Source organism: Helicoverpa zea, chromosome 19 (assembly GCF_022581195.2).
Source record: "Helicoverpa zea isolate HzStark_Cry1AcR chromosome 19, ilHelZeax1.1, whole genome shotgun sequence".
In the NCBI taxonomy this organism is placed as follows: Eukaryota; Metazoa; Arthropoda; class Insecta; order Lepidoptera; family Noctuidae; genus Helicoverpa; species Helicoverpa zea.
This window is the reverse complement of record NC_061470.1, coordinates 1,800,698-1,826,962: the sequence shown is the minus strand read 5'-3', so window position 1 is coordinate 1,826,962 and position 26,265 is coordinate 1,800,698. Positions and strand designations below refer to the sequence as shown.

The window sequence follows — 26,265 nt, the reverse complement described above, 5'->3', positions numbered from 1 at the left end:
TAATTTTTTTAAAGGCTGTTTTGTTACTTTTAATTAAACGTAAAAAGGTGGCTTATCTGGGTAAAAGGTTATTAGGAGGGTAGACAAAAGGGTATATAATATTGCGATAATTTCCTGAAATAATAATTGCAGAGTGACGAGATGATACCCATTATTAATTTAATTAAAATTCTACTTACATACTGATTTAAATCTGCATTGGTAATATTAAATTAAGTTTATTATATAATTTGGGATTTATTTCCGACGGGCGTAATAGATGATTTCTTTGCGTGTTAACTGATTAGAGCACGCACATTCGAGAGCCTTTCTTTTTGAACTCGTGTCAAAGTAAACAGTTCTTGTGGAGTATTATTTAGTAATGAAGTACGTATTTATTTAATAGAGATTCGGTGTTGGGACAATATTTGGGCCTATAGTAGGGTGAGTTTTAGCTTATTATTATAAAAAAAGTTCATGAGTGATGTTTGCAATAAACTTTAAAACATGTTAGTCAATCGTGAATTTTACCTTATTATTTTCTATATTTTAAAAGGAAGTCATGAATTATAGTTGCAATAAAAATCATAATTGCTGGTTTATATTTGATTGCGATAAGCAATTTTAAAAGAAATTATGAGTAACACTTACCAAGACTTATTGAGTTACCCAGGTAACTGGGTCTGGGTTGAGGAAGTCAGGTAGACAGTCGGTCCATGTAAAAAGCTGGTACTCAGTTGCATCTGATTAGACTGGAAGCCGACCCTAAAAGTTAGGAAATAATAAGAAAAACTTTGCTTAATACAAATCGGAAAACAGAAAATGATAAAATATTTATATTCCTACGTATGTAACAGGGTTTTCAAACGGCAATACCAATAAAAATCCCCTTACTCTAATCCTTAATACCTGTAGGTATGTTAGGTAATGTCTAGACATTGGGCAGTAGGCCAAGATCGCCCATCTGTGATCACGGAATCGCCTGCCAAAACTTGTCTGTGTGCTATGTCTTTTAGACCCTACCCATTCGATGTTACGGGCTTTGTACACGCGATTTGGTTTGCGGAAAATTTTTGCAAGTACAGGAAAATAAGACGGCGTGGAAGTCGTGGTCGGTAGCTTCTAATAAATAAAATTGTTTACATAGATGTTTTATTTCTTGAAAACGGTTGATTTATACTTGTTTGTTTCATTGTAAAGGACATTGTATTTATATAACTCAGCGACTCGCCCTTGTATAATTGAAATAAACAAGAACATCATTATCTTATGTTTTTCTAATAAAAAAAAAAAAAACAATTTTTGGATGTAAATACGTACTACTATTTTTTAAATATAGTTTTTTTTTTCTAGACACTTGACCTTCTTAATAAAGAGAATTACACCAGAAATAACATAGGAATAACCATATATATTTTAATAGGATTAAACTTAAAATACCTTTATTCCTTTATATGTGTACACTTATACTTTATATACATTTACATAAGTATTATCTATGTAAACAGAAAGTAGAATTGGGTTTATCAGCGATAATATTAAGCTGTCAGTTGATTCAGATTTAGCATACCTAATCAATTTAGGTCGCATTTCCCTTAACTAGAACCTGCATACATGCGTACATTTGATATGTTCCTAATCTTTTATCTAGGTAGGTGGTCCGGTCATTGACAGATATACTAGAAAGAAAGAAACATTCATTTGCTTAAAACATAGGTGGTACCAGGTTTTACCTCCTCAAACTACCGACAACATCACAGACCCCTCCACAATACCTCCCCAACCCAAAACCAGTCAGGAGAAAGGCGCAGACATACCATTAGTGTTACCCTTTCTTCCCAATGTAAATATTGTAAAAAAAAAAAAACAGGTTTTACAGAGGTTAAAAGTTCTAGCTATATTCTGCCCAACTTGGCATGCAAAGATTAATGCTTAGATTTCTATAAGAATTTTTCATAAAAATACAAAAGTTTTTGTTAGTGATAGATACCTCATTAGTTATGAAGTGTGTAACTAAAATAACTTTCTTTAACAAGTCCTGCCCTATTAAGCTTTCACAGATCAGAATTCTTCGTCCTCTTATCTAGTGAGCTACATGTTTAATCACAGAATCAAGAAGCCCTTATGTCTGAGTTTTCTCAAATCCTTCAGACGACCTACCTCTATATACTATACCTCTATACGTATTATCATAATACTGGACCGAATACATAACAGTCAGACAGACCACTTTGTTGTAGGTAATGCTTGTACGAAAAACTTTTCCATAGCACAGATGTGTTACAATATACCAAATAGGCAATCATCAAGAACTTTCCTTCAAAACTTATTCATTTTCCTCCACATGTATTATACTTTTATTATTATAGGTACTTCGACATACTCTCGTGGTTTCAGCAAGTAACAAAGCCCTCATTATGATTCTATTTTACGTGTTATGCATAATAAAACGCGTTTCGCCCCACCTGCCTAGAATTCTCGTAAACGTGAATGGAAGTTATCTTTTTCGTTTTATGTACTATTTTAGGTATTATGAAGCTTTCAGTTTTAAGATGCGCGATCTTTTATAAGGGCTCATGATTTGATAATTTAGTCAACACTAAAAGTCGATGAGCACATACAAACTTCTAAAATTGTTGAACAACGTAGAGTATGTAAATGGCTGAACAACATAAACATCACAACATTCTAAAAGCTTAAAAGTAGCTGAACAATAACAAAATTGTCAACAGCAGCTTAACAACAAGAAATCATAAAGTCGCTTAGCAATTTGAATAATTTAAATGCACTTATATACATAATTTAATGAATTTAAGAAAATTATTTCAGGTAATCCCTTAATCGCTACCACACAAGTCTTCCTCCACTATGCTTTTCCCTAAAAAAAAAATGTGTAACTAAATATGAAGGATCAACTTCAACAAACTACTGAACAATAGCCCAAATTAAAACTATCCTTAAAACTTTTCCCTAAGGTACAATTTCCACCCAACAAATTATAATGTAAAGTTTCAAGCCCCCACTTTTAGGGTCGAGTGGTCGAAATAGGTTAATGCGGTACTTGTAAGCTGGTCGGTGCATCGGTTGCATAAATCAGTCCTATACAAGTTGCAGCTTTCAGACTGAAAGCTTGAGTAGTGGCTTGAATATTGTATTTCTAAGAGTGATTGCTAGATGCCCTTTAGTGGGAGTTTCTATGCTGGGCTCTGTTTCAGTATACGTATTTGATTCACGGTTTTCGTGAAAGAGAAAAGTACAACATTTTCAATTTTACAGTGCTTTTGCAAAAGGATTTTTTGGAAGCCATTTTTTTGAAGTTTTATATGTAACTAGCTTTCGCCCGCGGTTTCACCCGCGTCCCGTATCCGGATGGTGACAAAAACTATCCTAAAAAAAAAATAACCTTCTCCCGGGTCTAAGTTACCTCCCCTCTAATTTTCAGCCAAATCGGTCAAGCCGTTTTCATGTTATGTCGTGACAACGGAAAGCGGGTTTCATTTTTATATTATAGATAGATAGATATTGCGTTTGGAAACCGCTTATTTTGTGGAAAAGTTTCACATGATAAATTGAGTGAATTTGGAATAGACTCTTTGCATTTTTCCTCCACAATTTGACTTCCAGCCTTTTCAAAACTTTACAACTTCTAAAAGCTGTATTTAGGACATACATATGTATATATGTATATTGTATTTCGATACCCTAAATGTATGTAACAACGACCTCGTTAAACCGTAGGCTGGTTAGCAATCACTAGTTAATAGGCCGTATATTCTGGACTAGGCGTGGTGCGAGCCTAACTTAATAATACTTAATTTCCTGCCCACTGTACCTGTGATCATGCTATTGCATTTTGAAATTTATTCAAAAGGCTGAAAGTTTTCCATGTAATGATATAATGTCGTTGTCGGCACCATTTTGAGCACTATTTGTAATTTGAAATTGTTTTAGAAATGTAGAAAAAATGCAATCATCCGAATCGAAAACTTTGCTCTTTTTAGGAAGTCGGTTAGACAGTGGTCCAAATGTTGATGAATGCTGATTTTTCCTCTACTAATCTGTACAAGAAAATAAGCGTTATTTGTTTGCCATAGGTTGATGATATTATGACCAAAAAACAGCACTTTTCGGAGCACAAATCCAGGTTTACTACCTTGTAGAGAAATACACATTAAAGAACTTAAAAGACCAAAATTCTAGCCTTTTTCCAACTTCAGTAATTTCCAAAGCATTTCCTTCAGTATTTATGCAAATAGCTAGACTCCCCTTTAGCATGAGTCACGGACGTTACTGGTATGCTAAAAAGCCTATGTTCGATCGTTTGCGGCTCTTTAGGGTAAGCTAGCGAATAGTACGTCCAATTTACTACTTATGTGTATTCTACGCTAGTATGTATAATTTGGTCGGAGTGTGTTTATTTTTTACTAGCCGTTTTCCCGCGGTTTCACCCGCGTCCCGTGATAGCTTCTGCCCGCACCGAGATAAAATATAGCCTATGTTACTCGCAGTTAATATAGCTTTCAAATGGTGAAAGAATATTTAAAATCGGCCCAGTAGTTTTTGAGTTTATCCATTACAACCAAACAAACAAACAAACAAAGTTTTCCTCTTTATAATATTAGTATAGATTGATTTTTTGGAGTGGTTTTGATGTTTAAAAAATATATATTTCCATTTTCTACTTTTATAACGTTTAAAAGCTTGTTGTATCTGTATTGTTGTTGTATCTGTATTCGAAAATGAAATTATTTCACTACATACTCCTACATGTATAATTCAAGAATGAGTCAGTCCTCCTATGGCGAGAGATACCAAGAAAAGGAGACGATTTAGTATACAACGGGCCTACGCTATTAGAATTGTACAAAGTAATAGAACTTAATTAATGAAGCCTAAGTGATTTGTTAGATCAAACAAATTAAAGTGTAACGTTACTCAAGGTTAATTTGTTTGCAGGTGACTAAAAATATACTTACTTAGATTATTTCTGAAAAAATATTTACAGTATTAGAAATAAATTCAGCTCGGAAAATCTCAGTAGAGATCATAAATGATGAAGGCTTTTTTTCAGGTATTTCTATAACCAACAGTCAAGACTTAGATTTTGATGAGTTGGTTTCAGTACCACTCGAATAGCGTGTGCACTCTGTGTAACCTCTACGAAAAATAGGGCAAAGTTTACATTTTTATTTAGTTTACAAACTAAAATCCGCACATGTTTATTCAAATAACACCCACTGAACAGTAACTTGCTTCGTATTTTCTGCTTTAATTCAAGCGTTCTCTAAACATCTGTTTAGAACTACTGTCCGATGCAGTGGGTTGGCATAATTCCTTCACTTGCAGAAGCGCGTGCCTTGAATAATCTAGACTAGAAATATAAAGGGGGATTGAAATACAATGGGGAGGGATTGCGTAGGTCGTTTTAAGGTCTTGAAGAATTTAAATAAATGAAACTTTATAATACTACTATAGTTTTTCTAATACTATCTGTTTCCTCCGGTTCAAAATATAATACACAAGGACACAGACAAAATGTAAGAATTTGTTCAGTGGTTTCAGAGCCTTAATATTTTTTCTTAAATATATTAAACCTGGTACTTAGAGCCTTTCGAAGGACAATGAGTATGAATACTATAATAATCATTCTTCTACCCCTAATTTTATTTACGGGCGGACGCAGCATGATTTCTTTTCCATATTCTTCTATCTGCCACAAGTAACATTATTTCTAGCCACATAAAATCTCCAGAAGCGTTAACAAAATCAAGTTTACCTTAGCATCTCGTATATTCCATATATTCTTGATCTTTTTGGTAAAATGTAAGGCATATACCAAGACTAATTCAATTTTGACGCGCCAGCCAGCACTTACGTGGATTTCTACTAAAAAGAGCAGTAAAAGCAATTGTAATTCTATTAGAGGCAAAATCACGACTCCCAAAGGACTTTATACCAGTACAGGCGTACCACCGAAAGTGATTTTGTCTCCATCTAGACTTCTATGAGCTGAAGCATTTGTTTGTCCGTTTGATTTGCTTGTCTGGATTGGCAATTCATCTAAATAGGTGATATCGATTTCTTTTTTCCAAAAAAAAAAAAAACAGGAAACTGCATACACGTCACTTCGTCTCATCTCTCCTAATATACCAACGTTTTGAAAATAAGCAAAATCATCTATGTACATAGGCGGCATCGACTTCTTTTTATGACCGAAAATCTAGTAAGTTATATAGTCATTTCGTGTAATCGCTCCTATTATACTATCTTTTGTTCTGGTTTTATCATGGGTCAGCCCCTCATTTGGTACCAGATGATCATTAAGTTTTGGGACACTCTGTATACAGCTTAATCCTTGGAGAGGATTAAAGGAAGTTCCCCATCGCGCTAAGTCCCTTAACAGTCGAGTAAAAAGCAAAAAAGCCCGTAGGCGATTCAAAGTGGTGAATCGGTAATCATGGCCGAGTGAAACCGCGAAGCACAGCTAACTACGTAGTGTACTTGGCGAGCTTACTTGGCAATTTCGCCGTCTCCGCCAAGACAATTAAATTATACCAGACTTTTTATTCTCGTTCCTATATTTATTGTAGCAACGAACAAGTTTCTGCTTTTAAAATCGGTTTGAAGATACAATTGTTTCTTAATTTTAGAAATGCTCTTTTTGAAAAAGGTTGAGATGAATGGAGTTCGGTTTTGAGTCGTCTTGCTTTGTAATTTTATACGTTTGTGAATCTTTTGTTTTTCTTTCTTACCTTTGATGATGCTACATTGAAGTATATCTTTAGGCGATGCTGGCTCAGAAATCCCCTAGTCATTTCTTGGTTTACCAACTTCAAACGTTTGTTTAAGACTGAGGAGAAACAACAGATCATCAAAAATTATCCTTAAACTTCCCGCTCACGTCAGACATTTTGAAGGGCCCCCAGCGGGGCCCAATAGGGCCAAGGCCTGCCGGGGCTGCGGGTTGTTCGAAAGAGATACCGCGGCCCTAGCACATAAAAAGGCCTACGACAGAACACGACGGTTTTTAGTCAGTAAGAGTCTGACACTCCCTCACAGCTGCTAACCCACAGCGGGAGGGGTCATTTGATGATTTTTGACGTCGTTAAAAAAAAAAGACATTTTGAAGGGCAGATTATCGGGCCGATTTTTCGTAGGATGTGCTTTCTAGGATTTTCAGACTGTCTTTTTGGTAGGACATATGCGTTGCACTATAGCTTTCAGTGTGTTCCATTTTTCTCCTAAAAATCCATCACCGATGTATTATCAAACGTGGGTGGAGGCTTAGATATTTTCCTTAATATTTACGCTATTTATCTATCAGTTCAAATAATAGCTAACCAACCTCTATAAAAATAGGGTGACTATACAAACTATCACACTCTATACAGACCCTATAAAGGTTAACCTAGCAATTAACTCCGTAGGTGTTGGCATTTAAGTGGACCGCCCACTGGGCAGACAATCTAATAAATGCCGAAACAATTTGAAAGGAATCAATACGATGTTTTTCTCTATTTCTATTACATACACATTACCTATTTATCCTGTGTGTTGATATCATCTAGCTAGAGCGTATAGGAATCTCTTTCTTGGTATTTTTATTCAGTAAGCTTTTAATCCTTCATGTAATATCTGTCTGTATGCAATCACGCTCAAACGACTGAACCGATTGAAATTAAGCATTACATAGGTGGTTCCTATGAGACTACCAAGGCAAAAGAATACTTTTCGAAGGGCTAGAAGCATTATTCCGGGATCCATGTAAAACCGCGTGCGGAATCAAGTTAAAAATATAATGCACGGTTTTGTAATTCTCTCGGGATATGAGGATATTTTTTTAAGAAATGTCGTTTGAATGGATTTTTTATGAGAAAAGTTTAGTATCTGGTATCTTGAGTTATTGTGAATGTTACAATGCTAAAGGATCATTGAGATTTTTCGAGAGTACTTCTAACTCGGTATCATTGTTTCACTTTCACTTTTGCACTCTTTTGTGACTTTTTTTATTAAAATAAAAAATACATGAAATAAAATAGAAATAAGAAACAAAGAAGAATAAATAACAGCAATATTGAATTCACTTCACTACATAGTATAAAACAAAGTCGCTTTTTCTGTCCCTATGTCCCTTTGTACTCTTAAATCTTCAAAACTACGCAACGGATTTTGATGCGGTTTTTTTCAATCGATAGAGTGATTAAAGAGGAAGGTTTATATGTATAATAAATTAGATTTCTACCAAAAACATTGCAATTTACAATAACAACCGTTATCAACTGTATCATCCGCAATCTAAAAGTGGACCTGTCTGCTATCTGAACCCCCTGAATCTTGTTATGTTGACAGTATCTTATCAACCCATAGAAATCAATTATTTTCACGACCCACCAATTTTTATCTAAACATTTGTATCTCAAGATAAAAAAAAAACTCTACACACGTAGATGTAACCGTTTTGACTAGATCGTCACGTGTTTTTGAACACTGCGTGAAATTTTTTATTCTGTGGGCTGTTTTTGAGCTTGTGGTGTAAAAATGGCAATTTTGGATGATTTACAGTTGTCGAATCAAGTGGAGAAGTTGGCACAGGTCAGCAGGGACCTCCGGCGGAAACATAAGCAGATACAAAATCAGGTAAGATTGTTTTTATTGGTTTTGGAGCACTGAAATTGGTTGTGTAGAAAGCCCGCTAGTAATTTTGACGTGTGACGTTTGTAATGTCAGATTGGAAATGTCATTTGGTGTCTTATTTTTATTGTTGGCGCAATATTTAAAATTCTGCCATATTATAGTTTATTGGGTTTTCTGTACAGATTATTTCTTTTAATCTTGTTGCACGTAATTTTTCTTTCAATTATATAGTAAATGCATGTTTATTTCACGTAAAGAGTTTTAAATGAATGTTGTATGCCCCTTTGTATAATTAGATTACTGCACAAGTTTGTTTGTTTTGCTTTTTGTACTGTACACCCCTCATTTTGTACGTTTTTCTCCGGGCTTAACCATGCACAAATAAATGTCGAGAGCACTTTGAAACCTTTGTCGTTGCTAAGCCGCTTTGCATCGTGTCGAATAGGATTTGAAATTGTATTTTGAATTTCGAAATGGGACTGGCAATGGTACTTTTTGAGAGAGACCGGTTACATCACTTACCGTCTTACCACAAAAACTTTTAAACGTCAGTTTATGCCTTGTCTAAAAAAATGTCAAATTATGACGTTGACATACGGTTCATTTTGCAGCCAAAATTTTATTAGACAAGTGTAAAACAGGGTTTAAAGTTTTTGTAGTAAGGCCCTTAATGTTTTATAATTAAATGTAAAGCAGCAATGTCGTTATCGATATCATATGAACTAATATATTAAAGCTGAAGAATTTGTTTGCTTGGATGGGCTAATCTCAGTGGAACTGATTAGAACAATTTTGTACCTCTAATGTCATACTTATAGCCCATTTATCAATGAAGGCTAGTTTATTTAGGTAACTTCATTTTTATCTGGACATGCGGAGGTTTTTCCACTGCACAGAGGTTGGCAGACGCTAGTAACACGTAGGTGTATTATACCTTTAGTGCCATTGCAAATGCATCACTGGTTTCCCCTAACATTATTCCACATGACGCTTATCTCAGCAAGCATTTGCCACAGCTGAAGTGCCCCGGTGCAAGTCCGTGATCCAGCATAAATTGACGGAACAACGCAAATACGGAACACTAAAATGCAGCGTGGTCCACACTGATGAATGCAAGCAGTGATATGATTTATTATGCAGATAGAGCAGACACTATTTTTTTTTTTTTTAATGGAAGATAAATGAGGCCTATCGTAAATGTAGATGTAGAGGATATGTGGATGTAGAGGAAGGGGACGACCAAAGAAACGATGGATGGTATGACAGACTATATGACAGAGCATCTTCCTTGTGAGCTGACGTTAATTAGAGAAGTATAGAAGAAGACCTGTGCCGACCCCAAATAAAACTGAATAGGATGATGATAATGAGTTTATTTCCGATATATAAGATACTAGTTTTTAAGTCGTAAATAGAAGAAAGGATGAACTTTTAACTTAGGGTCAGCAGGGATTTTAGTTTTAGGAAAGTTGACCTTCATAAAAAACTGTCTGCTTCACTCCAGTCAGATTTCATCTTAATCGACTTAGCGGTTTAACTGAAAGCGTAACCAAGGATTCACCCTCAAGAGTATATAACCGTGAAGACAAACACAAGTAGACTAATCCATTTATGTTGTGGATTTCAATAACCGATCCATCTACATATGTTTTTTCGATTAGTCATTATAAAACATAATTCATATGAAGTTTAGGTGTTTCGGAGGGTACGTTAAAATGGCTAAATCTCGGCTGTCATTTGAACAACTTTGGCATTTGTCAGAAGTCAGAAGCCAGTAAGTCTGAAAACCAGTCTTACCTAGAGGTATTGGGTTGCTCGGGTAACTGAGTTGAGGGGGTCAGAAAGTCAGTAGCTCCTTTTAAAACTTGTTTGTTACACTAAAGGCTGACTCCAATATCGTTGGGAAAGGGCTAGATAGATGATGATGATGATGACGACTTATGTCAAAATTCAATCTTCTATCGCAAAAAAGTCGATGGATCGGTTATTGCAATCCACTTATTACTCGGTACTATATTTGACACACATTCGGTAGCACCGTATCGATTGTTGCCACACTTTGACACTTGAAATGGAGGGTACTACGTTCGGTTCCGCTGCACACGACTCTAGATATAAATAGAAGGTGTGCCATGGAAAATATTGTTGGATATTTTAGTCCATAAGTGCCAAGTGCATACTAACATATGTGTTGTAAAGATGAAGAGTTAGTTTTTTTCTCGGGATCTACTGGTCGAATTTTGAGAAATTATTTTAGTTTTAGGTTGCCCATTTGCCGATGTTACTTTCTTGCTGTTATTGCTGTGTTATGTTACCTTTATCTGGGGCCGCGGGTGAAACCGCTGGTGGAAGTTAGTGATTAATAAAAAGTATGAATATTACAAGTCGATCGAAACGTAATATAAAAAACCGGCCAAGTGCGAGTCGGACTCGCGCACGTAGGGTTCCGTACCATCCAAACTAATATTCTGTATATATTTATGGATATTGAAAAATTATCAAAAAAATCACGTTTCTTGTATTTGAACCCCCAGAAATATTTATTTTATTCTAGTTTTCAGTATTTGTTGTTATAGCGGCAACAGAAATACATCATCTGTGAAAATTTCAACTCTCTAACTATCACGGTTCATGAGATACAGCTTGGTGACAGGCGGACGGACGGACAGAGGACCGAAAACAATAGGGTCCCGCTTTACCCTTTGGGTACGGAACTTTAAAAAAGAAAACAATATACTTAATCAATTATTTTTATAAAATTGTAAGTGGTGGCTGGAATATTTAAAGTAGTTTCCCGGTTTTTTAGTTTGTATGTCTGTATGTTCCAGCTACATCTCTATAATACTGAACGGATATTGACTGGATGTACCTTGTATGAAAGCTTTATGTACGACAATAAACATGAGGTATGTACCACTAAAATATCGCAAACGGGAACAGCGGGATTGTGAAGACAGCTTTGAAATAAAAAAAACTTCATCTAAATCGGTTGATCCGTTTAAGAGCTACGGTGCCAGAAACACACACACACACACACAGCGGTCATACTTGTATAACAGCTCTCTTTTGGTGTACGCAATATATATATTTTTTCAACACAAGATTCAATCAATTGTTAGTTGACGGAAGAGTTATCATCATGTGCAGTTTATGATATTTGCTAATGCTGACGTCGTTCACATCAAAGACAGAGATCACTTTTTACGTCAATGTGTATCTAATAGCTCGACGTCAGCGTAAGAGATCTAGGCTACAGTTCACCGACAGCATTCACGACAATTTACTTAAAACAGTTAATTTACATGTTGTCGGTGAACTTAGGCTTAAGTGAAAGTCTACATTGCTTGATTAAATATTGTTAATAACGTGTCCACTCATGTGTAACTAATGAGCATGATATTTTTTATGTGTTTTGCATGTATTGCTATATTACGTGAATCAGGGTTTTTTGGTTTGTGCATGTCTTCCATATTCCAGTTTCTCTTCTCGTACAAACAATCAATGAAAAAAGATTACGCCCATTATGTAGGATAAGATCTTGGCTTAATTTTGTCTACAAATTAAATCTTCTTTAGATAGATAGATAAAAAAAATATTCATTATTCTTTATAATGTATTATGTTGGGTCAGTTCAGCTTACGGGGTTGTGATTGGGTTTATCTATTTCTTTCTCTTTATCACATTTTAATGGATTAATTTCATAAAGCCGCTCAGTAAATAAACTAATGTTTATTTATGATGTACTAAAGTCCATATTTCCTAATTTCAGATGCGCTTAGTATGCGAGGAGCGTTCGGAGCTGACCGCCATAGTACAGTCACAGCAGAGGGACATCGCCGCGCTTCAGCAAGATAGTGCACAGAACAAAGTAAGCAATATATTATGTAATACTTTCAGAGTAGATTATAATAATTAATGTATATGTAGTTTGTAAATAAGAGAAACTGGAAATAAACAGCAAACCGTATGTAACGCGTAACAGAGCTACGGTTGGTTCGCGCGAGCTCGCTTGATACCGTTTGAGTTTGCGCGAATGCGAATGAGATTGACACATTGTACCAACCACATGCACAGTTCCGTCTACGAACTGGTTTCCACAAGTAAACTGTCAGGTGGCTTGCCCGTGTGGAAGCTCCTAAGGCCTCTGCCTCGAATTTTGCGGGCAGCGGGGCGGTAGCGGCGGCGGCGCGGGAGCGGCAGGATCTTACGCGTATAATCAAATGGACCGGCCCTCGAATACAGCGGCGCGGGAGCGGGCAACGAGCGGTGAGCTCCAGTCAAACGGTGACCGCCCGCGCCGCCGCCGCTGCCGCCCCCGCTGCCCGCAAAATTCGAGGCAGAGGCCTAAAGAGTGAGATCATAGTGCGAAAATTCATGGTCTTTTTATTGACAAGAACTTCATATTCCTTAAATACAGCGCCAATTTAACTTTAGATTGAAATTAGTGCAAAAAATATCATGTAGCCGGAGCCCAAACAAAAACAGCCCAAATATTGTTTTTGATTGTCCTCCATTTTGTTTGTAGAAGTGCCCGACATGCGGCGTGGCGACCCCTGAGGGCGCTGACGACGATGACCAGTCCTCCAAGCCCACGTTCAGCGTGAGGGAGCTGCGAGCCATCCTGCACGAGCGCAACGAGCTCAAGCTCAAGCTCAGCCGCGCCGAGGAGCAGCTGCACGCGCTGCAGGCTGACCAGCACCACGACAGGTGAGTGCATGTGTGACCAGCCTCCAAGCCCACCTTCACCATATCAAGCTGTTGGGGAGATAGTAGTGCGACATCTTCCTAGCAAAAGCACATAGGGCTTTATTAAAAAGATAGACATACGTACGACCATTATATGTTAGTGAAGGAAGGGCTTTTCGGGGCTGTCTTATCATTGACGTTCAAACCCGTGCAAATTTTTATTAAAGGATCATTTTTAATCAAGGCTTCTAACGGCGTCGTACTTAGAAATGTCACCTAATTGTAATAAACAGCCCATGCAAGTCAATTTCCAAATTATGAGTTCGGTATATCTTCAATTGGAGGAGACCGTAGATAGAATACTGGCACCTTTTTTTCCGGTGGTAAAATCATCAAATGATCCCTCCCACTGTGGGTTAGCAGCAGTGAGGGTCAGACTTTTACTGACTAAAACCCATCGTGTTCTTTCGAAGGCATTTTATGTACCAGGGCCGCGATAACTATTTCGAACAACCCGCAGCCCAACGAGCATATGTCTTCTATTGAACTTCTTCTAAAGTCTGATCATCTCCTCTCCTTCAAGTGGATCCGACACATCTCCGTCTGTAAGCACGGGGGCGGGCGAGGAGGAGGAGGCGCCCGTGCAGGGCCCGCTGCCCGCCGAGCCTGACGATGCACCGTGGAAGCGCAACAGTGGCATCAGGAAGTTGTGAGTATTGCTCCATAGATGGACTCATAGAGAGAGGAGTGTTTGTACATATTGTTGTGATGGTGGAGTTTTAAGACCCTCAAATTGAGCGAAGTACTGCTCTGACGAATGATAGGGATCCGGATATGATGTACATATTTGTGCGGAGTTCCTGGATCCTCCAAATGGGAGGACACTCAGGAGTTTTTTGACGGTGTATGAAATTAAATAAAAATACCACCTCAACCAACATAGGCCCTAGATGCTCCAAGCAAATAGAAAAAAAAGAGATTTATTTACAGCTCAAAAAATCCTGGGTCTTACCTTCTGGGAACTACATAATATACGAGTGCTTTAATCTAAAATTATTGAGGGTTTTGACGCTGACTGCATCCAAATTGATCTAAAAAATTATTGAGGGTTTTGACGCTGACTGCATCCAAATTGATCTAAAAACGTGCTGATATTAAAATTGGTAGCAGTAGCATATGTACGTGGGGATATTCGATTCGGCTTATTATTGATGTGTATATAGAAAGAAAAGGATATGATTGGGTCGGTTTTTATGACTGACAAAAAACTACCATTGATGGTAGAAATTTAAAATAAATATTGGAGGAAACGTAAAATTGGTGGACAGACAGTGCATGCTATATTTATATTATACAATATTTTAAGCATGCTTTAGGTCCCCTATGGTGAAGGTTTACATAAGACAAATATGGAATCTATCTTACAAATAAAGTTTATTGTATCTTAAAGATGCATGATTTACAAGAAAAGCACTTTATAAAATATATATTGCACCAGCAGCATGTATATAAACACCTATATATCTTGATTATCCTTGATTATACCTGATCTATCCTTGATTATACGTAGGGTATTTTTTTTTCTAATAAGGACAGGGATTTATTGGTGACAGTTTGCAATTATACACCCTAGATAATATTACCCCCATAGTATTAGAAAATTAGCACATTTCCAACACATTTTATTGAATTGTCCCAAAGATTACATTTCTCATTGTGGTGTATTGGTATCTAAATAAAAAAATCACATTCTCATTATTAATTATTACTAACTCACATTATTGCTAGTTACACTAAAAATCTAGTATCTTCATATTAACCCTAAAAATAGTACTTAACCGTCAAAATAACCCCACTCCAGCTTATATTTGGTTCTGGTACATTTTTCCCCATATGTTACCTATGGAAGCATGAAACTAGCCTTAAGTACTATTCGGTGAATTTATTCAAAATTTCTTTGTTTTTAGGTGTTTTGTGTAGTTTTAAAAATAATGAAAAATGCAACCAGGGCCGAAAGAGATGGCGCACGGTACTATGCACGGTGTTGCATGTTCGACATTCGACACTACACTGTCATGACCGCTTCACGCTTGACCACTTTCCCCCGATCCTATCCTTTTTTTTGTTTAAACCACACTCTTTTATGTCCAGCACCTTTTCATTTATTTTTTTGTTCTGTAATTCTCATACGTAACTCGCTAATACGGTCAGCAAGATCATTTTCGCACATTTTTTTTTAGTTTTTAACAAAAATTTTAATGTTTTTAATATTTTTTCAGTACTTATTTTAATGTGCTGTAGATCAATGCTAATAATTTTTTTGACTTAATAAACATAGATTTTTATAAATATTTTTTAAATAAAAATTAGAGATTTTTGATATTAATGAGTAGTCTATTTACCAACTATCTTAGGTATTTTTTTATTATGACAAGACTGAGCTCGCACAGAGATACTGTGTTGCCAGTCGTCAATTTACTTACAATATTAGGTAGATCTTTTCTCTATTTTTTTTTACTTAAACATACGACTGGACCTACACAGACAGTGTTGCCAGTCACCAAAAAAAAAAAACTGACCGACTTTTTTACCTTTTTTTTACCTTCCCCCCCTTTTTTATTTTTTTCTCCCCTGTTTAGTTTTGTGTTGACGTTTGTTTGTTGGGGCGGGTAGGTTCAGGCTGGCGCTGGCGTCGCGGCCGGAGAAGAGAGCAGAGGGACCGCCGCGAATCTCTTTCGGCCCTTGGTATTGAAGATGTGTTTGTTAGCGGTACGTGCCGGATGGGAAATTGGGGGGCGTTCTGAATCTGTGCTGATGATTGACGATGTGTATTGAATAAGACGTGATGATGGACGTGTTTTTTTGGTTTTGGATCTGATGTTAATTATTAAGAGACAAATTGTTTACCCTCGCCCCGTGGAAAAATCAACCTTCAGCTCACGTTTTTATACAAGAAGATAAGTCTTCCGTGTTGTCAAAAACATTTAAATATGTATTTATTTTTTAACAATTTTAACCTTATCTTTTTTTCTGGACTTCTAGAACGCGTCGGTATGTGAAAATAACATGTATTCTGTACTTTAACATTAGTGTTGCCCATTTAGATAATAAGTCTCTATTTTGGTAGTTTTTTATTTATTTTTATTTGCATACAGCCAATCACCAGCGCTTTCATTTCAGAGCGTCCTTCAATCGAAAGACATTATCATGAGAACAAAAAGACTGAATTAGTATTGTTTGAACAGCAAATGTTTTTACACACAAACACACAGCTTTCACTACCACATAACGCAGTAGATAGTTAGTAAAATATTATGTTACATATATAAGAAAAAATCTAAATATTTTAGTCGCGTTACGATAAGTGACTGTCGCGTTACGATAAGTGACTTTTTCAGATTTTCAGTGTAAGAGCGAGCTAATACTTGGAAACGAACATAAACATTTACACATTTTAAAATTAAATATATGGGTCTGTCACACTAAAAAAAATATAATCGGGTACTAAACAATAGTGGATAGACCCTGTTATTATATTCAAAATGTATGTACTAATACAGCAATGTATGTGTGTCCACAGTTTTCGCAAGCTCTTTGTTGAGTCTGATCTCACCGTGGGCGCCTTCCAGCGTCGCCACCCGCGCCCCGCCCCCGCCGCCCCCGCCCCGCCCTCCTCCGCACCCGCGTAGGCACTCCCACCCGCACGCCCCGCCCACCTCGCGCCCGCCCCCCAGCCGCCGCCGCTACTCCGACCATCCACCATCATCCGAACTGGACCTTCGACAAGAACTGCTAGACCTCAACCTTGGGACACAAGAGTTCGACTCCTGGCTCGGCAACAAGTTCGAAGAAAACGACGAGTTCGAAACTGGACCTTACGACCCAAGGTTTATGCACGACATTCCTTTACAACGCTCCATTTCTCTAGACAGGGGCATCGACATCTTCAATCATTTGCAGGCCATAGGCTCTGAGACCAGCGTTAGTTCCCTATGGACGGTAGACTCAGATGGGAGGGATAGTTTGACTGATAGATACAGGAGTTTCGAAGATATCCCCACTTCTCCGTACAGAGCGAGAAGCAGGAGTGCATCTTTTGGCGTGGAGACGTTCTCAGAACGGGACTTAGCGTTGGCGGTACTTAACGAGAGTTACAAGGGTCTGGATGCCCCGAGCGGCAGCGTGTCTCCTCAGATACGTAAACTACAACGATGTTTCACATTCGCTGGGAGCTTTGACAGTATTAAAGATAGGGGTCCCGTAGAGCATGTCAATGAGGAACAGGTCAAACCAAAACTTAGGCTGATGATCCCAAACAGGAGGAATAGCACCAGCTGTCCAGTGTCACCAGAAATTAGTAGACTGAGGAGTTTCTTCCCGAGCACAGCAGCTGGTGACACAAACATGTCTGATGATGAGGACCAAGTCTTTGAAGTACAGGAGCCGGTGTACAGGAGCATGTCTATAGAGTGGAGCCAGGAGGAAGCTAAATTAAAGCAAAGGAGGTCTGGTCTCCAAGCCGTCACGACTGACTTGAGAAAGAAAGTTCTAGTAAAGCAAGGGTTCAAGAGCTGCGAAAACCTCGAAAGGAATCAAGGATCGCAACTCGCTAAAACTTCCAAATATTTAAATCCAAACTCGAATTTTGCAAAATTGAGCAGAACTGCATCATTTTCGGGCAACACTGACTCTGTGACATTTGACACATTGCCCACTATAATCATATCCCCCGCTGACTCCGGCGGTGTTGCCAATATATCAAATACTTCCAATTACGTAGAAATAAGTAGGAATTGTGATTGTCGAATATGTAGGGAGAGCGAGGGGAAATATATATTACGGAGCGCGCTTAGCAAGTTGTTCGTTAAAATTGTTTCTTGTAAAAGTAGAAAGTTGTATTGGGACGAGAATAATAATTTGAATGATAGTGAGATGTACAAGTGTGTAATGCATGTATTGAAACTAATGTTAGGACTGTGGTTGAGACATCTCGACCATAATTGAAAGGGTAATAACATTCAATTTATCAAAAAAAAAAACCTGAGAAATAAACAAATGACTCACAAATGTTGAAAAAATATGGTAGAAGTTGACACAAGTTTCTACCATTTAATTCCAGTGTTGCCTGTTACAAAGTGAAAAATATTACTTTTTTTATAAAACTTGGATGTTAATACCCTATGTAAAGTATAGTTATTACGTTATAGAGTTGTTCAATGCTATTATACTTTTAGCAGCTTTTATAATTTAACTTTCAATGCAAAGCTAGGTTCAATTCCTTCATGTATTTCTGTACTAAGCAATTTATTATTTTCTTAAAGAATGGCAATGTATGACTCTGTGATTTTTATTTATTTTTCGAATTGAATGTTCTATGCTAGGTTTCGCATTTGACTTTTATTGAAAGGGCGACTCAGTAAAAATTTTAAGCATTCCAATATTGAAAAATTAACCTTAAGGACATCAAAATAAGGTTGACATTAAAACTGTCGAGTCGTCTTTTCAGTAAGACTGAACTATGTCAAGCTATCTAAAGAAATTCTCGCTGTGCAGCTATTAGAAATATGTGTCTATGGTCATGTTATATGATATTTGGCTAAGTTTTTATATAAAGGCTGTGTGAGACTTCCTGTGCCCACGAACTGTCAAACTGTTTTTGGTGCAGTTGACAGTAGCTGTCAGTCAGTACAAATGACGGTATTTGCTCTTGAAAACTGACAGCTGTCAACTGCACAAAATATTCGGTTCCTCTATGTGTAAAGTGCAGCTTTGCAATCGTACCTGCAAGAAAAAAATGTTTAATAATACTCAAAATTTTAATTCGTGAAGTGTTGAGGGCACAAGGAATTTAAATGTTACAGGCACCACATAACTTTGCTATTCTGAAATTAGCTATTTGATTGATTGGTCTATATCAATATTATATGGTCTATATTAAAGGCGAAGGCAAACCTGGACTATAAAGTCTGAAATCAGCAACCCCCATTGAGCAAGCGTGGTGATTAATGCTCAATCCTTCTACGTGTGAGAGTAGGCCGAAGCCCAGCAGTGGTTTTGTAATTTATTTTTACTTTTGTGAAGTCAATAGTAACCAGTTTCACTACAAAGTCAAGGAGTCAAATGCCTAAATTCAGACTAGCACAGTTATTTGGTGTGACAAAAAAAAAAGATGTCTGACTAATGCAAAAATATTTAACCTTTTACGTAGAAAGATAGATATTATAAGTAAGGTCGTATTATTGGTATGTGTTAGCGCCTTATCTATACTAATGTTATAAAGCTGAAGAGTAGGTTTGTTTGAACGCGCTAACCTCGGGAACTACTGGTCCGATTTGAGAAAATCTTTCAGTGTTAGATAGCCCATTTATCGAAGAATATAAAGCTACAGGCTTTTTATTCGGTTTCGTGCAGTGGTTCCCACGGGATGCGGGTGAAACCGCGAATACTGTATTCTTGTCAATTTCTAACTGTGTGAGTGAGTTGACATTTCGGGACAGAAAAAATGGGACACCTTTTATATACATATTGTTTTCGTTGCATGCGGCTTGAATTGAGCAAAAATTTGGATTACTGACTTTTAAGTGCACATGTGGGGAAAACAATAGTTGCTTTTATTAATTGTCCCGTATTGTAATCTTGTGTAGTAAGACTGTTTAACGAAATTTTAACTGTGGAATTATTAAATGGGTAAGATGTACCCTATACCGGAATAACTTTAGGCTCTTTAATAATAATTCTACAAATAAAGTTTGGTTAAACAGTCCTCAAAGACACGAAAAGTTGCTCTTTAGTGACAAAATTGTGTAGTCAAATGTATGTGAAGAAGTACATTAAATACTTTATACATTGTATGTGATATCGCAGCGAATGTAGATATGTTCTTCCATTTTAACTACTAAACTGTACTTCTGTCGTAGACGAAAATACATTTTTATATAAACATGATATTAATTATAATTCACACGCAAGAAAAGGCACATAAATATAAAATCTTGAGTGGTGAGCAAAAGAATGAATGAGTGAGTGAATGGATTCGTTAACATTTTTGACATTAATTGAATATTTTGAGCGTCTATGACAGAAGTACAGTTTGTAAATTTTCTCGACTTGTAAATTGTACCATTTTTAAATGATACTTCTCTGCATCTTTTCTTGTGAGAGTGAGTGCCATGAATGTTGGTTAAAAAGGCCAAACATAACATATCCTTCTTTGGTCACGGTGTAGGCTACGGACATTTTGTATTCGCTTAATCATACACTCTCGGCCAATTATAGATACACACTTCATCCTGCACTATCGGCCAGAAAAAATGGGTCATTAAAGTAATGTTGAATTAATGCGATTTCTATGTTGACCATCAGTATTTTTTCACTTATGGCCTAATATTTTAATGTATTTGACTCGATTGATATTATGATATTAGATTTTATTTTCATTTTCGTGTTAAAAGTATTAAGTTACCAAATAAAAATAGCCTAAATCTTTAATAGTGGAGTGTTTTTCGAGTAAATCAGTGGTTAATGGAAATTCTGGTGCTTATAAATGCTATTATTACAAATTGCCATCTCTATACTTTGCCGCTATAGTTTTTATGGTGCTAAAATAGCGTCGCTTCATCAAAATTATTATCAAAAAAATCCAGAAACAACAATACAAATAAAGTCACAAACTTTAACTACTGATTATTCGAAAAATACTCGAAAATATTTATTTCACTAGATAATACAAATTGTAGCACATCGACAATAAGACACGTTTTTGAGAAAAAAAGTTAAAAAATGACTAGACTAGGAAACCAGTTGAAGTTTGACATGAATAGTAAACATTTAGAGTTAATAGTCCCGGTAATGATAAGAACTTTTTCAGATTTACACAAAATATTCCTTCAAATGCATCGTTATTTTGTTTGGGAAGACTTTTAACTTAAAAAAGTACACTTTTTTATAAATTTTGTGAATAACAATTTCAGTGTATAAGTACAATATTGTTAATTAACAAATGTATTTAGTGACGTAACCTTGTTTTATGCTTGCAAAAAGACTCCAATATACAGTACGTAATAATTTAAGTTTCAAAATAATATGCCCAGTGCTACTTGGTGACTAACTAAATATGTACCTACAGTATTATAATTCTTAAAAAAAATCGAACAAATCCATTGCTTACATCACGCTATAGTTTCTTATAATAAATATACTAACAAATTCATTACTTACTTACGTACGTAGTTTCTCGTACGTACTCAAAAAATAATTGACTTGACAATGTGAAATATATCCGCCATTTCCCACACATAATAACGATGCATTTAACACGATGTGAAGTGCCTACAGCTCATCACAATACACGTCTTTATATTTAAATATATATTATTAACAGTTTCTTAGTAGTTTTTAACGGTTATTTATAAATAAAAATAAAATAAAAAATATTGTGCTATCCGTTATCTGTATATGTGGGCAAGTTTTTATGTCCGCGAGTGTAATTTTAGATTATCATTCCATATTTTTAGGCTTTCGTTTATTTTTTCTTAATTTTTATTTTTAATTCTAGTCACAGTGCTGCTGGGTACTAGATTTTAGGGGTTGATAATTACTGTGATTGAGACTTTTTGGCGGGAATTGTTCAAAAAAAAAAATATTTTTGAGCATTTTTTTTCTTATTTTATGCCAAAAATTTTAATTTTGATATTTTATTGAAAATTCTACTGGTTGACTATTTAGTTATTATTTTATGTAAATGCACAATTTTCGCCAAAAAATACTCTTTGTAAATTAAAAAAAACACATTTCCAATGGGTTGAAGGGAACACAGGCACTTTAGTTTGATACCTTTGCCTACTCAAACTAATTTCTTGAAAACTAAAAGTTGTCACGTAGTGATTATAATGTTGTAAAGACATTGGTACCTTAATGTATAATGTAATATTTATAAGTTGACTGTGTCAAAATAATTATATCATCTGTTTATATTGAAATGTTTGTTTTATTTCATTTTTCATCGCTTCGTACAAAAATCTTCAATCACAAAATGCTCTGGTTAAAATGTATGTGCATAAAGAAATCAGCTGTGTTAATTTGACACAACATATCAATCTCTTCATATATTCTTTTACACATACCTGCGCTACCTCAATCCCTAGTGATAGTGAATACAGTTATTTACTACGAAAATTATAACTATTACAGCTTTACAGGTACCCTTTACGCGACTTACTTGCCCAGCAGTGGTATTAGGCTGTGACAACTACGGTACACTTTGTAAATGTAAGGCTACTCAAACTATATTTTTGATACTCTAAAATCTTTCCAGAGCGCTAGAACACAATGTAATGCTCACTGGCCTAACTGTCTAATGCCATAATAAACACTAGGTATATAAAACAAAAATTAAAAAGTAATGCTAATAAAAACTATAACAGATTAGCCCGCCTCAAGCGATCACACCCTGTATTTAACTTTCTTAACACAAGTGAAATGTAACTAAGATTGATACATCATGTGTAATTGAGTTGTAAGAATTGATGGCAACGTCCACCTGTCTCGAGAAGTCTGTTAGATACAGATAATAAATAAGTAGTTAGAGAGATTCATTTGTCATAATGTGGGGCTATAAAGTCAGAGATGATTCTATTCAAATAATCATAGATAGAAGTTTTATTTAGTAAATCACGGGTGTAGGTGCAAAATGATAAAAAAAAAAACGGGTCCAAAGATTTTTGAAGACTGTAGCATTTATTGTTATAGCGGCAACAGAAATACATCATCTGTGAAAATTTCAACTCTCTACAAACTTTTTGTCAAGTATCAAGAAAAAATTAAGTATTTGTGTGAGGAATTTAGTTTCCGTCCGCGATTTAGTTTTATGAGAAGTGTGCTTACTTATGTACCTACTTGAATACGACTCCCGCTGTTTTCATGGCCACAATCACACTTAAGACGAAGTTGTGTACCTGCTAAATGAACCTGTTCATAATATTAATTTCTTCTTAACTAATGTCCGCTAGTTTTTACTTTGAAGGCTTGACGATAATTATCTTGTATGTAAATTAATTCTATTAAGATCAACTAGGTATCTGCTAACATATTAATAGTTTTCACTCCTCTACTTCATATTTAAGATACAATTCAATTTCAAAGTTATTTACAGTATTTTATCACACTATACTTATACTTATTTCCATTAGTTTTTGTCCATATCAATGAATAATAAGACAAGACTAGTTGTCAAACTTACGGGCTTAGGCGATTATCACACTGCCCCGCACGATGCAGCGTAGTGCGTGGATGCGTTTTTTTCCGTTGCTTGTAAATATCTCCGTTTGTATGGAAAACACGCATAGTCCAACACACTGAAAATGCATCCACGCGCGTTCATGCGGATCACGCGCATACACGCGGAGAAACATGCACCCCCGCGCGTAGGTGCGGGGCGAGACGCAAGGTATGGCACACTGAATGCCGCGCGTGATTTTGAATGGGCGTGACGTGTATATTTGAAAATGGAACTCGATGAGAGCCGCCATGCGTGAATCTACAAAACGCACCTACGCGCGTGAGTGCGCAAAAAACCCGCACGATGATGCAGATCTGCACTCCCGCAGGAACGCGCGTAGGTGCGTCGACACGCAAGATGCAGCGTGATGCGGGGCAGTGTGAAGATCACCTTATGACTACCCGTAACGACTGCCAAAAATGTTCAAATGACAGCCGGGACCACGAAGGAGAAAAGACTAGCGGAGATGCCCTAACGCAGGTAGGTCACGCGCCTTCAGGTAGGTCAAATACGTCACGACTACGTCACGGCAGGCGTGGCTGGACACCGCCCATATACCGTCCTTTACATCAAACTGACATCTTGTCATAGTTGTATTTTTACCACAATTTCAACAGATTTTATTTGTTACTCGATTAAAACGATGAAATGCGCTATCATTAATTGTAGAAATTGCTCAGGATCCAAACTCAAACATACCATAGGATAACATTTCACGTGTAAGTAATATTTTAGCTTTAAAACATATTTTTTGCTAGAGACATCTGTCGTCGAATAGCTGCATTTCTAGAACCTCTAAGTGAATTTGTATTATTTTCGTATCAATCTTGTATCAATGTATATTATTGGTACCAATTTTTGCCTTAAAAAGCAGCTTCATTTTTCCTTGCATCCTACAAGTTTTTTTATAGATTATTTACAAACCAAAACATATGATATATTATCATGAAAATTGAATATTATAAAAACACCATCTTTCGGTAAGTAGTCGACTTACGTAAATTTGAAGTAAAATTGTGTTCATCAAGACAGAGAGACCCGTTACAAAATTAAGTGCTACCAGACATCGAAAATGCAATCACCCATTCTTAAAAAAGGTCTTATTTAAAAAAGCTGCAATTATCTTAAAATTAATCATAACTCTAACTATAGTTCGGCCATTCAGAGAATGCGTTCCTGACACGTCGCGATTGAACTGACGACGTAACTACATTCATTGATTATTGATATAATAATGTTGTTTTAATGCTCCTCAATTGTTAAAACGGTAAACAACCAGCAAAAATATTTTTATCGTAACTGCAACGCCATTGCAAAGTTACGTCGTCAGTTCAATCGCGACGTGTCAGGAACGCATTCTCTGAATGGCCGAACTATATGTATATTTATTTATATTCATCACTAGCCGTTTTCCCGCGGTTTCACCCGCGTACCGTGGGAGCTACTGCCCGCACCGGGATAAAATATAGCCTATGTTACTTGCAGATAATATAGCTTTCTAATGGTGAAAGAATATTTAAAATCGGTCCAGTAGTTTTTGAGTTTATCCATTACAACCAAACAAACAAACAAAGTTTTCTTCTTTATAATATTAGAATAGATCAGCAATGTTTTACATAGGTATATCTCTCTTGCCGTACATACTTTTTGAATGTACCTTTACTCAGAGCAACATCCGACTCACATAAAGTCTGCTACTTATTTAGTGGATGCGCCGTTATGATACAGTTGTGAAAACTCTAATTTGATAAACACTGTCCCTATAATTTTAATTCCCATTTTTCTTGGTGAATTTCGTAATGTGGCAACATCGAACATAACAACAGTCATCGCAGCACGGTTCTAGAACAAATAGAACGAATTTTCGTGCTTGTGATGCCATAGTGGCTAGTAGACGAACTAACACAATGCCATAAGTTGATACTTAAATTACACCATGGGGGTATTTTAGACCCGTGGTGAATAAAAATGATTTTTCATCGAGTCTCCGTTTAATAGTTCCTAGAAACCTATTTCATTTCTGGAGGAGTAAATAAATTGTTGTGGGGCAAGTTCTCTGCACAAAATAATACTTATATAACAATTAATTTTCTAACTTTTTTATCTCTCTCTTTTTCTTCGTTCATTTCAAATGAATGCTTCTTTAAACTTTCTAATTGAATTACTATTTTAAAAGAATTATTAATTTTGAGTATTTACTTTACTTTTGAGTATGTCACTAGTGGTCGATGTTAGTTTAGGGTTAGATTTTAATCATCCTATTCCACGCTAGATGGATTTACAAAAAATGGGTGGCTTCCCATAAAAGGCGTATAAGGGTGGAGCACGGGTGGAGACAGTAACGTTCCTCGTCCCCCGCTCACCCGAATTTTGGCGCGCTGCTTTGTTAGGAGATTTTTCGTTAGGGCATCTCCGCTAGTCTTTTCTCCTCCGTGGCCGGGACCTACAGTTTATTTTGCCTTACGAAACACGGATGACTTACAGCCAGTTTTTCATCAAAAGTTAAAGCCAAAGTAAAAGTCAAAGTAATGTCTAAAGTAAAAGTAACGGTCAAATTCAATTTTTCTATTAGTTTTGCTGTCACTTTAGCCTTGAAAAAACGTATTTGACCGTTACTTTTACTTTAGACATTACTTTAACTTTAACTTTTGATGAAGAAACTGGCCGTTACACATACTTAATAAAACAGC

General features: G+C 36.3%; 1 protein-coding gene across 2 annotated transcripts in view; it reads left to right on the top strand.

Moving 5' to 3' along the window:
• The window catches only part of LOC124639309 (RILP-like protein homolog), a 63,135-nt gene extending 40,861 nt beyond the window's left edge, over window positions 1–22,274 (top strand). Inside the window, exons 4-9 of one of the 2 annotated variants that reach the window (XM_047176592.1) lie at window positions 8,542–8,616; window positions 12,383–12,481; window positions 13,139–13,320; window positions 13,883–14,008; window positions 15,973–16,068; window positions 16,880–16,963. In XM_047176592.1, coding sequence (XP_047032548.1) covers window positions 8,542–8,616; window positions 12,383–12,481; window positions 13,139–13,320; window positions 13,883–14,008; window positions 15,973–16,051 — 561 coding nt within the window. In that variant the 3' untranslated portion in view covers window positions 16,052–16,068; window positions 16,880–16,963. Of the gene's footprint in view, window positions 1–8,541; window positions 8,617–12,382; window positions 12,482–13,138; window positions 13,321–13,882; window positions 14,009–15,972; window positions 16,069–16,879 lie in introns of both variants that reach the window. The other variant, XM_047176591.1, reaches the window with a different exon arrangement.
• Window positions 22,275–26,265: the final 3,991 nt, after the last annotated feature.